General features: G+C 35.0%; 1 protein-coding gene and 1 pseudogene across 1 annotated transcript; one reads left to right on the top strand and one right to left on the bottom strand.

The window, feature by feature from the left end:
* The first annotated feature begins 528 nt into the window (after positions 1 to 528).
* Positions 529 to 7,573, top strand: LOC118055662 (syntaxin-132). Its single transcript, XM_035067607.2, has 13 exons — positions 529 to 844; positions 1,525 to 1,623; positions 1,776 to 1,832; positions 2,659 to 2,707; positions 3,877 to 3,965; positions 4,043 to 4,116; positions 5,122 to 5,164; positions 5,264 to 5,324; positions 5,438 to 5,463; positions 5,542 to 5,619; positions 6,134 to 6,214; positions 6,894 to 6,959; positions 7,186 to 7,573. Exons 1-13 carry the CDS (start codon positions 827 to 829, stop codon positions 7,357 to 7,359), a joined length of 915 nt encoding a protein of 304 aa, XP_034923498.1. The 5' UTR covers positions 529 to 826; the 3' UTR covers positions 7,360 to 7,573.
* A 572-nt stretch (positions 7,574 to 8,145) lies between these two features.
* Positions 8,146 to 12,391, bottom strand: LOC118055663 (protein EMBRYO SAC DEVELOPMENT ARREST 30-like; annotated as a pseudogene).
* Between the last annotated feature and the right edge of the window lie 249 nt (positions 12,392 to 12,640).

Below are 12,640 nucleotides of genomic sequence, written 5' to 3'. Positions count from 1 at the left end.
GAAGAAGTCAATTTTGGGTAAAAAAAAAAAAAACATGTAAAAAAAATAAAGAAGAAACAAAAGTGAGAAAAAAAAAAAGCTCCAGAAAAAAAAAACAGAAAAAAAAACAAAAAAAAAAAGGGTTACAGAAAAAAAAAAAAAAGCAAAAAAAAAATAGAAAAAAAAACGAAAAAACACTGCTACAAAAAAAAAAAATATTATAATATAATAATATGCGTGGAGAAGCTACAGTGCTTTCCCTACGCCTTTTAGAGTTTTTTAATATATATATATATATATATATATATGTTTTAAAATGTTTTTTTATTTAAAAAATATATTAAAATAATTATTTTTATTTTTAAAAATTATTTTTGATATTAATAAATTAAAATTATTTAAAAATACTAAAAAAAAAATATTAATTTAAAATAAAAATATTAAATTTTTTTTAAAATATTTTTAAAATATAAAAATACAAGGAGGCACGTTAAATTCCTGTACTTGATCGCATAGAATACCTTCTACCATGATATGTAGAGAAAATTAAAAAAACAAAAAACTGACAACTATTTCTCTCTGTCTCTGACAATAATTTCAACACGGGAACAGCAAATCTATTTTCCTTCTCTCAGAAAAGGAAAGGAAAGAAAAACTCCTCCTCCTCCTCCTCCTCCTCCTCCTCCATCCCTTAATTAAGACCTGGGGTTTCCCTTTTTGTTTTATCTGTTGAAAGTTAAAACAAAATCCCGGTCTTAATTAACAAGCAATTGTTGTTTGTTTTTCAAGAAAAACAATAACAATAACAAAAGGAGGCTTCTTTTTTTCAGCTGCTGTTTCTTCAAGAATGAACGACCTTTTGTCGGTAAACATATGTTCTCTATCTTCTTTTTTTTTTTTAGTTTGTATCGATGTTAATGTTGTTTTTTTTTGTCTTGTCTTTGTCTTGATCTAACTTGTTTTGATGTTGACAGCTATTATAATTTGTTTTTATTGTTTTTATCTGCATTCATTTCGTTGGATCTGTTTGGGAAACTGAGGATTCAATTATGGGTTCCTTTTGTTGTTTAAAAAGTTGGGATCTTATTTTCTTTTTTGATGTTTGGATGGTGAGAAAGAGGAGGAAGATGAAGGAAATTCAAAATTTTAAATCACGGGATCTATTAAAAATTAAAAAGTCAGTAAATGGAGCATGACACGACCGATTCGCTTAGTTTAGCTGACATATTATCGAAGTTTACTCTTCGAATCTAGTTATGTAATGACTTATATTGTCAAAGGAGATGCTTCCTTCTACTGCTCAAATTTGCGGTTTTGATTCTTAAAGCTCTAGGCTTTGGGATGCTAATGGATATGTTACTAACATGAGAAGCCAAATTGAATTGCTTTGAACACAAGAAATTAGTCTTTCCTTGTCAGTAATTGTAGCAAACTACCATTTGACTTTAATTTTTTTGTGCATGTAAAATTTAATTGTTAGAATTATTTATGGCTGGGTTGAGATGAGTTACATGTTAATTGTAATGACTTGATTGAAAATTGCAGGAGTCCTTTGAGATCCCTCGGGGTCAGGGTTCCAGAGGCGGGGATATTGAGATGGGAATGAATTCTGCAGACTTGGGCTTGGAGAGTTTCTTTAAAAAGGTTTCTCCCTTTCTTTTCATTTTGTTTCTGTTGTTCCTTACATGCCTTGTTATTTTCCTTTTGATACTGTTGTTGCCATTCAAATCCTATACTTTGTTGTTTCCATCTCGTTTCTATTAGTTGATGCCATACCCTCATGTTCTGTTTCCCAGGTTCAAGAGATTGAGAAACAGCATGAGAAGCTGGACAAGTTGCTCAAAAAGCTCCAGGTATGAGCCCCATTCAGCAAGTTCTTAATTAACTTGCAAAGAAACAAAGAAAAAAGATTGACAGCCTCATAACTGTATAATAAGCCATTTAGGTTGAGAAAAGGTTGAAAAATACTTCTTTCAAAGATACTCATAAACTCGAGGTTTATTCTGTTTTTGCCCAATCTCCTTGAAGAAAAACTTTTCCTCTAGGAGATGTTGTGCCAATTTTAAGTCAACAGGTAAATGTGTGATGTCATGCCTTTATCAGTAATCCCACCTAGTCTAGATCCAAATTTTTTTTTTCAAAGTTTTGTGATCAAGGAATTGTTAAATTCTTCACGAATATAATACTTTCAACTTAAATAAGGTCAATATCTTTGTTTTGACATCCTCTGGTTTGGTATGCTTGTGGTCATTATTTTTGGATCAGTATTCCATATATGGTTCCATGGCATGTGGTTCATCAAAGTCTTTTTTCATTTTGTTTCTTGGAGGGTGGATTAGGGGTTTATGGAGGAGTTCCCTTCATTATATTTAGAATGTATGGCTTAAACTAGGTGATAATAGAAGCATTTCAGAAACTCAGATTTGCATGCTTGGAAAATTCATTGCTGTTGATCTATGTTATAAGGCCTCCCTTTTTCCAGTCTTGTTGTTTATATTTATAGACTTGGTGGTGTTCTGACAACACCTTTCTTAATTCGTGCTAAGCAACACCAAACATATGTTTAACAGTTGCACAGACAATAAGAAAGTGTTGCTAGGTGCAATTAATGTCTTTAATGGTGGAAAAATCAGCTAAGCAGTGTTTTTGGTTTCCATTTCTTGCAAATCTTGTATGCAGGATGCACATGAGGAGTCAAAGGCTGTGACCAAGGCTCCTGCCATGAAAGGTGATCAGAATATTTCGATTGATATTTTTTAACGTGTGTTTTTTAATACATATTTGTATATATGCGTATGTAATAAAATATAAACATGTTTCTCTTTGTTTTTATGTTTGTAAATTCAAATAACAATTATATTGGATAAAAAGAATGAATGAAGTTGGGTAAAGCAAAAATACACAAGAAGATTTTTCCAACTTTTAGGCTGATTCTATTCTCTCAATTTTTATTCCAAATGGTTAGAAAAATTGAGCAATGTGCATTATTGGGAAAATCAATTAGCAGTATCAGATTAGATGAATAGGGATGGCAATGGTCAGATTGGAGTTGGATTTTGCTCCACCTGCTGCTGGCCTGGAATATTTTAATCTATCACCTGCCTCCACAGCGGGTGGACTTTCTCCCCCCGGCTGCTATCCACCAGGTACCTAACTGATTTTTTTAAATCAATTTGGAAAAATAAGATTTAAGATTAAAAAATAAACCGCATCTCCATCAATAAGTCATAAAACCATAAAATAGAGTCAACTTTAAAGTCTTGTTTGTCTTTGCACTGTGGCCGTGATTTTCAAAAAATTTATTTTTTGTTTGTTCAATTGATTTTTTTTTTTTTGTGTGTTTTTTGATGTGATGATATTAAAAATAAAAGTAAATTTTTTTTAAAAAAAAAAAATATTATTTTGATGCATTTTCAAGCAAAAAAACCTTGAAAAACAACAGCTATCACAATGACAAACACTACTCAAATCCATGCATAAAACCATAAATATCCTTCATGAATTATTAGATAAAAAAAATTCATGTATTTTATTGAAAAATGAAATTACAAGTCCGGATTGGGGTGGGCCCGATGATGGATTTGGTGAACTAGGTAGCTTCAATTTGTGTGCGGGGTTGGGCCAGATGATGGATCGGGTGAACCAGGTAATTTCAATTTGTGTGCTTCAATCAGCCTTCCACAAGCATTTAATGACTTATGGCTGCAAAAAGAAACTTTAAAACACATAACTTATTTTGTGAATCTATGTTTGCTACTCTGACTTCTGATTTCTTTCTCCTTTCCAACCCCTCTCTGATTCAATTTCATTTTCTTTACTCGTTGAAATTAGTATTTTTCTTGATTCTTATGATTTATGAACCTCCAAGTTGATGATTGGTTTGGTTTTTGTCTGCAGGAATCAAACAGCGAATGGAGAAAGATGTTGATGAAGTTGGAAAAATCGCTCGTTCAATAAAGTCAAAACTCGAGGAACTTGACAAAGAGGTAGGCCAACTGCTTTTTTTTTTTTTTTTCCCAATTGATTTACAGCATTTTAACAATATCTGCTTTATGTTGTCCAGAATTTATCTAATAGGCAGAAGCCGGGATGTGGTAAAGGAACAGGTGTAGACCGATCAAGAACCTCAACTACTATGTAATTAGCATTTCAACTCTGTTTGGAAAACCTTTTCTCTTTCCAATAATAAATAAAGTGTTATTAGTTATGAGTGTTTGATCTGGTGTTTTCTGTAGACAATGAATCTTTTTGATGGGATAAAGAACACATGCTGATTTACAATAATAATGCATGCGGATTCACAACTATAATTTATGTGAAGTCAGGATATGATGAAGGTCATGGGTCTAAATCTGCAGTTTGCTGAAAGGAGTTTTAATTTAGAATGACAATATTTACTTCTGTTTTTGCAGTTTAGTGTTATAGGACAGAGATCACAGGCATGTCTTTAAGTTGGTGATTTTTATGTGCCTGTTTTTTTTAACTGTCCCTTTTGACCTTCTTGTGGGAGAATGTCCTGTATGCATGTTACTCTTGTATAAATAAGTGCTAAGATTGTGGGTTTGTTTTTTCAAATTGTCATCTGCAATTATTTTTTTCTTAAAACCATGCAAGTGTCCCAGAAATTATGTTTATACATAGAACCCTTAAACTAAAGGCCTCTCTGTTTTGGGCGCCCCCAAACTAATTTTTTACACTTTATTTAAGGAAAATATCACATCTAAGCTAATATACAAGTTAAGTATTACCTCCAAAGACATTCTCTTCATTCAATATAGCATATACTTGACATTCATATAGCTGCACCATCATCATTTTCAAAAGATCCATTGTAGAGTTGGTGAAAATCAAACAATTTAGATAAGAGCCAGGTGAAAATTACCCTTAGGAGAGTGGTTATCTCTATTTGTTTTTTTAACTTTGTAAACAAATTAGAAAGACCAATCAAAGGGAAACGAGTTGTGGCATGCTAGAGTTGCAGTCAATTTAAAGTTAGTTAAGTATATTGCCCTGTCTGAGTTATGCATTTATTCTTACCTTTTCTTTTCAATTTTTATTAAAGCCCTGTAGGAGTTGTAGATCTTTTGGAAGAATTATCCAGATTTTTGCCGTATCTGATTTGGTGTTATGATTTTATGGCAGAGCCTTGAAAAAGAAATTGAAAGACAAGATGGCTGAATTTCAGGTAGGTAAAGAAACATAAACAAGCATATCTGAATGAGGATCTTGCACTCCTTTGCCTATTTTGTGACAGTGATCTTATGACATCTCTTAATTTTTATAGATTCTTAGGGAAAACATCCATCAAGAGTACCGGGAGGTTGTTGAGAGGCGTGTTTTTACAGGTTCAGGCCATTTTCTTGTTTCTAATTAGGTGGTCTTATGCCAATAACCTGATGGCCTATTTTCCATGATACAATGCTAATCTTTTATATTTCTTGATTTACTCAATTTTCAGTGACGGGAACAAGAGCAGATGAAGAGGTGAAACCTATTGTACTTAAAAACTGCAAACAAATTCATAGTTCTATAATCTAAGTTTTGTTATTCTGAAATGTACAGACGATTGACACATTGATTGAGACTGGAGACAGTGAGCAAATTTTTCAGAAAGCAATCCAGGAACAAGGGCGAGGCCAGGTCTGTTGATCTTTTGTTCCTCCTCTTGCTCTTTTCTTTTTCTATATATTTTTTTAAAATTTATTCTATGAGAGGCCAGCCCAACTTGTTTTGAACTACATAACAAGAGGTAGTCCTAACTCTTTCTTCAATTCCTAAATTTCCACCCACCCCTCCTAGACTTTAAGCCTGAGACTTTCAAATTGAAATCCCAAGTCTCAACTGCTGGCATGGCCCCTAGGGAAGATTTTGAAAGAGGAACAAAAAATGTTTGATGTTGAATGTTTTTGCTGCATTTTTTTTGACAATATTGTTTCTTAGGAGGCCTTGTATATGATTTTCTCATTCTTCCCATCATCAATACTTTGTATTTATTCTTTCCTTCTCCAAATTTTTTTTTTTTCCCTTGAAAATCATTGGAAGCTTTTTGGATAGTCATAGTTAATACTTTGCCACTTGGCTCATCGTTGGCCTAAATAGTGAATCATCATAAAGGGTCATTCCTGATTTCATTTTTGTACTTTTTTGTATGCAGATAACAGATACTTTGGCAGAAATTCAAGAGCGCCATGATGCAGTCAGAGATCTGGAGAGGAAACTTCTGGACTTACAACAGGTTTGCCAATACAACAATTATATATTTTTTTTCCATTTGGCATTAAACTGGTATTTCTGTAGCTTCTTAGAACTATACATATTCTTTTGATTAAAGCAGATATGCAACCACAGCTGACTTTTAAAAATTTTGATGTCACTTTAGCTTTAATTGTCTCAAACTGGAAAATGATCCTGACTTGACTTTGCTGTTCAACTTTTAACACTGATTTATTTGAGGTAACTTTCACCTTGGGCTTGGTGATTAATGTTGAGGGCCTTCCGGCATTGTGGCAAGCTTGAGCTTAGTCAAGTAGTTTTTTATGTGATCTTTGTTTAGATGTGATGAGATATTGATGCAGGAGGTTTCTATGGAAAATTAATTTCTTTTATATCTGAAATTATGGTTATTTGTTCAATTTAGGGCCCTGTGATTAGTATTTGACCACATTTTGTCAGATTTAGATAAGATGAGTATCTGATCACTGATGAGTTCTCTTTTTTTTAACCTTCTTATAGAACTCCTGTCATTGGAATGTTAAGTGACAAATGTGGAATTGAGGTTATAGAACAAGAAGCAAGTCCATTTTTAGTGGCAATGGCATCTGTGCATGTGCACCCAGCAAGATACAAGCATTTTTTTTCTTTTATGTCGAGAGTGAACATCAAGGATTTTTTTTCTTTATTCACTTGTCATGCAGATTTTTCTGGATATGGCTGTCTTGGTGGATGCACAAGGGGACATGCTTGACAACATAGAATCACAGGTATCTTCTTTTCTTGATAAAATAATTTTAATTATGGTGACAAAAAAGAGAGTATCTAATTCTCAGAAAATAAATCAAAGGTAACGAGTTCATTCCTGTTTCATGCTTTTGCCTTGGATGAGAAAGGAATGAGTCGGTGCTTGGAAATAATAGTTATATTTAGCTGTAGGGTGATGGTTCTTAGAATGCTTGAACCCTGTGATTTAACAGCCTACTGCAATTTCAGGTCTCAAATGCAGTAGATCATGTGCAGTCAGGGAATGTTGCTCTTACAAAGGCAAAGAAGTTACAAAGGAACTCCAGGAAATGGATGTGCATTGCCATTATAATCCTTCTTATCATTGTTGCCATCATCGTTGTGACCGTGCTTAAGCCATGGAATACCAACAAGGGCGCTTAGCCTCTGTGGTCTTGTATAATGTACAAATGTAATGAGTTTGTGAGATTGACCTTTGTAACCCTCCGGCAATTTTCAATTTATATCCGAAGTCCGTGTTTGAAACTCAACTTGTCTGTCCATTTTCTATAATGAATTTGTTTGAGTGTGCCACTTCTATAACCTTGTATTATTATTATTATTATTATTATATAAAAGAAATGGAGATTACAGATTAGTGTCCTTTTGGCTGATGCGTGAATTGGTTTTAAATTTTGGAAGTTATATTTATTTTCTGTTCCTGCAAAGCGGCCCCCCATGGAGTGATGATGTTGGAGCAATCCTTCAGAAAGGATATGAGGTCAAAGGAACGCCGGTGAACAGCTGAATCATGTGTTGAAGCGTAATTGCAAAGGCCGGTAAAACTGCTTCTATGCCTCGCAACCGCTGCATGTTGGCCATGTTCCTGGCCATGCCTGATTCTTTTCTACTGAACATATCTCTGAAACTACGGAGGTTGAATGTGCCAATCATCCCATGATTGATTTAAGGTGGTTCCTAGTTCCTACCTTCACCTCGTATGGTTCAGGGGTACAGGCCACATTGACATTGAGTAAAACCTGCCAACTCCTGTATTCTGCAACTAACTTTGCTTAGCCCACCTGCATTTTCCAAGATGCTTCGTGTTTGTCAACATTGTTTGAGCGAGCGGGCCATTGAACTTGACCGATGATGACATAATAACATCGGCAAATGTTATTTGTTAACATCTAATGGGTGATGGAATTGTTAAAACTATGACAAAAGGGAGGAAAAAATATTCTTGTCATTGATTTCTGTTCGAAACAACTTTACACTCCGACAGGAAATTCAGTTCAAGGACAGAAATTAATGTTTCAGATACCAGAAAGAATCTTCAAGTGGAACTAACTGCAAGCTGTCCGATACCAACATTCCCAAATCAAAGCTCCTCCGTGCTGAAACATCTTTCATGTTTCTCAGAAGACAGGGCATTTCTGCTTCTGCAACAGGCTGCAATAAGCTTATCTTGAAGGTATCAGTCGTGCTCACTACTACTATCATGCTAAAACAGTGTCGTATGAAGAAGGTATACGAATGTTTTTCTTTTCTATAAGGGTTTCTTGAATCTACTAGGAAAGAATAAATCTGAATATTTCTTCAAAACACCAAGTTGGAACTATGTAAAAGACCTTGGACTCATCACCCCATCCCCAAAACTCTACATCCCAGACGATATTGCTGAAAAGTTGAGTACCATCTTCAGTTATAAAAACAGAAGTCATATCATCAGCACATCCACTTCTAGTCATTAGGATCCCATTCATCCTCCTGATCCATGGGTATTTCAGTAAGACCACTTCTACCTCTACTGTCATCAGATTCTTGCTGTTCAACACCATCATTTTCATATTCTGACTCGCTATTATCATCACTACCCTCTTCCACTACTGCTGACTCTGAGCGAGTATCTTCCTGACTAAGCTGCATCCATCTTGGGCACTCATCCTCTCCTCCATGTAGAAATCGGCCATCATTACCTTTTACCTGTTTCGGAACCTCAGCAGAAGGAATTCTGCAAGAGCATTCAGGAAGTGGGTGAGACAGGAATGTGGTTGGTTTTGACAGAAGCGATTGCCTTATAAGTCCGTCTTCACTCAAGCTTTTGTTGAGATGTTCCCTTACTACACGTTTCCAAGTGCGATTGTTATGGTGGTACAAGTTGTCATGGATAACGTTGAAAAGTTCTGCAAGAACCCTCCTGTTTGAAGAACCAACAAAGCATCAGAATGATTTGTTCAATTTATAATATACAGGTGAACATCAAGAAGATATATCAAGACTGACCAAAACCAGAACTAAAGTACAAGGTATGCAAAATCAAAAGGAAGCAGATAAAACCAGTACAACAAATTTTATTACATGAAAATTGAAATGGATTCAAGATGATTTGCTTGCTTTAAAACAGCAACACCACAGTGCAGAAACCAATGTAAAGAAGATTATAGAAGACTGCAAAGACACTTTTTTCCTGGCATTCTACAATACTTCTTGTGGCTTATCTCAACATAACATGATTATTATTTGGGAAGTGCTGCCAACTGAAAGCTGATTACTCTCTGGAAGAGCAGCAAGGAAAAAATCATTACTCAACACAAATATATAATATATATTATCATATGAAAATGCAAATTCAGGTTGATAATCTTTCTCAGAAATCTAGTACATCTGTTACATTCCTGGCAAATCCTTCCCTCTTTCTGTCTGTATGGCAAGTTTTAAATGCTTCATAGCACTATGCAGTGTTTTAATTGAAGGTGAAAAGTCAGCTGCTCCTTGCAGAACATCAAAATCAAATGAGCATAAATTGCGGAAGTTGAGAATCCCTACTATCAAATGCATATATACTGAAAAAATGAATCAATGTAATCACAAGTCATTGAATTTATTTTGCCCCACTGGCATTTTAAAACTGCAGAAAATTGTGAATCTCAAGTATCATGTAGTTGAGGACATTCATCCACACTATGCTTCCATTTTTGCGTTGAAACATATTGTACTTCAATCAATTTCCATGGAATGATTCAGTACATTTATGCTGTAATTTAATTTGAAGTTCATAATAAGAGGTTTTTGCCCATCATACCTATCTGGCCGATATGTTTTAGAAGAAGCACTCTCGTATAGCCGGTGTCCCATGACCAAGCTTGAGAAGTCTGGCCATCCACTACCATCATTATGGAAACCAGGAAAAAATGCATCTGCTTCCACTGAGACAATATAATCAAGAGCATCCCAGATTAATCTGTGTGCTTGATTCCTCAGATCTACAGATGAAGGGTCTGGTTCTGTGTCAGACTCAGTAATCCAACCATACCAACCTTCTTTTTCATGTTGATAGATGGGTCTGTCTGGAGGTGGAAGAAGGGGACGAGGCCGGGGACCTGCCCTATTCCACTCTTCTTTTAATTGTTCCTCAGTTTTGGTAGGTGGAGGCTGGAAAGGATTCAATGGAAGAGGTGTTTCAGGACCAACCAAATCAGATAATTCTTGCTTAGTGCACACCTGAGTGCGATCCACAGTGTTAGAGAAGTTTGCTCGCAGAGGGATCAAAATGCGTTGACCACCAAAAGTTTCAGACCCAGCCACATATATCATTGTTTCAGTAGAATAGCCCATCTCTTTAAGGAGAAGACCAATCTGAAAATGTTTCAAAGTAAAAGGGCCCCGCAAAGTTGTGTCATTCCTGGGATAGTAACATTTGATACGATGAAAACTAATAATTTGCTGCTAGCTAGGAAGCTCTTGTAAAAAAGCCTTCCTCCTAAGATCTGTGTTATATGCTACCATGCTAGGAGACAGTCAACATTGGGCTGCCCAATGGTGGTGGAAGATATGTACGATAGATCGTTCATGGTGGGTTTTGGAAGGAGGAAGGAACATAAGAGCTTGTGGTGACGTGATTCTTATTTGGTAAGCTTGGATGGAGAGAAATTAGTCGACATTTTTAGGATAAGTCAACCTCAAGAGTGGAATAGGATGATGCTTCTAGCTTCTTTGCAATGCAATGCATGGGACCACTATGGTGTATGAGTTTCAAAGCTAATTTAGTGAGATTAGACTATCTTTTATATTGAAATTTTGTTGTTGTTTTTTTCTCATTCTCTAATTGGAGGATGTCTTGTTCTCTAAAGTGCTGTTGGACATTTCTTCCCTTTTCTATTTGATACTTTCTTCTATCTAAAAATGAAAAATCCCTTCTAAAAGAAAGTTTAAGGACCTAGAATTAATATGAAATCTGCAAATGATTTGGCAAACATAATTCAAGAAATGTGCAAGAAACAAAACTCCAGTGTAGATAAAAGATGCATGCATTGTGCAGTTTGGACTTGAAAGTTAAACCTTAACTCTATGTGTACCTCTTCTGGCATGAGGGGCATGACCCATTGGATCTTCGGACGTGTGAGTCTACACTTAGCTTATCATTAAGAATCCTTGCTTAATCATCTGTGCCCTTCGGTACTGTATAAGCTCAGTGTGAACATCCTAGAGGAAGTGCCAAGTTAGAAGAAGGGGCTAGGAAAAATAGAGAATTTAACGAGGTATTTATATAATCCATCTTCATTTATGTTTGAGGTAGAAAATAAAAAAGAAGACACATCCAATTATTGAAATTCCAACTAATGAATTTTATGACTAATTGAACAGCAAACAAGTACTAAAATTAAAAGAAACCAAACTTAAACATATCGATGCAACTTTGATCATGGCAGCGATATAGATGAGAAAAGGCTTGAACAACTAGCCTGATATAATTCCGCACAACCATGATATGCCAAGGTATTTCTCACTAAGCCAGGATGAAAAGCAAGGAAAGGTTGACCAGATGCCCGTAACCTGTGGAAAAGGTTTTAGAGCCAAGAACTGCAAACAAATGCTTCATAGATTGTGAAGTTGCATGCAATTTATTATTGAAATGTCGGTCATATTCTTACAGAGTGCCAAAATAATGAAGATTGTGCACATCCTGAAATCTGCTAATTGGCATTATAATTTTATTGGAGAGGCAAGGTAAGAAACTAATCAGCTATACCTCTGAACCATCAACTGACCAAGCACCTGAATTTTTGGGCGAAATTTTAGAGCATGAAATGCAACTCGACATCTAAGCCTCTGAAACTCAGACATGCTCGGAGGAAGAATTGACTGCAAAGAAAGTTACCAACAGAGATTAAAGCATTATCAAAAACATAAATCAACACCAAATTCCAAGCCCCAAATTGAGTAGTCCATTGCACCAATTGTGCATACCAAACTTTGTGAATTGAAAAATACTAAGGGAACCAAAGTAGCTACCAAGTTAAAATAATGCTCACCATGTTTCTTTGACTGGCAAAATTATTACTTTGAGCCACAAATTTCTTTTGAATTTGTTTAGTTAAAATTGTAGTTGACATCTCAAAATTACAAGTTCAGAATTCCACTTCAGAAAAGATGCTGCATTAAGCATCTGATTAGGGTTTTTTCCTGGTTCCATACAATTGTTTATTAATCATTAATTCTTTGCAAATAAATAAAGAAATAAAATTGACATGAAGCATGCACTATTATTGAAATGAACACGTCCTTTTATTGAAATGAGCACAAGAAAATAACTAACAGTTATCATCCAAGCAAAGGTCATATCCTAGAAGAAAAGATGACATGAGAGATCGAAATCAATTATGTTAACAATTATGAGTAGAAAGGTGGTGCTATTCAAGATGAGAGAACAATATAAATCATT

The sequence above is a fragment of the Populus alba genome, chromosome 19, assembly GCF_005239225.2.
Source record: "Populus alba chromosome 19, ASM523922v2, whole genome shotgun sequence".
NCBI lineage: Eukaryota > Viridiplantae > Streptophyta > Magnoliopsida > Malpighiales > Salicaceae > Populus > Populus alba.
Note: the sequence above shows the minus strand (reverse complement) of the source record. Positions and strands in the feature narration are given on the sequence as shown.

Excerpts from the sequence above, each read along its gene's own strand:
- LOC118055662 (XM_035067607.2), top strand. Across the intron at positions 1,833-2,658 it reads AGTTGCTCAAAAAGCTCCAG|GATGCACATGAGGAGTCAAA; the intron begins GTATGAGCCCCA and ends TCTTGTATGCAG. Across the intron at positions 3,966-4,042 it reads TCGAGGAACTTGACAAAGAG|AATTTATCTAATAGGCAGAA; the intron begins GTAGGCCAACTG and ends TATGTTGTCCAG.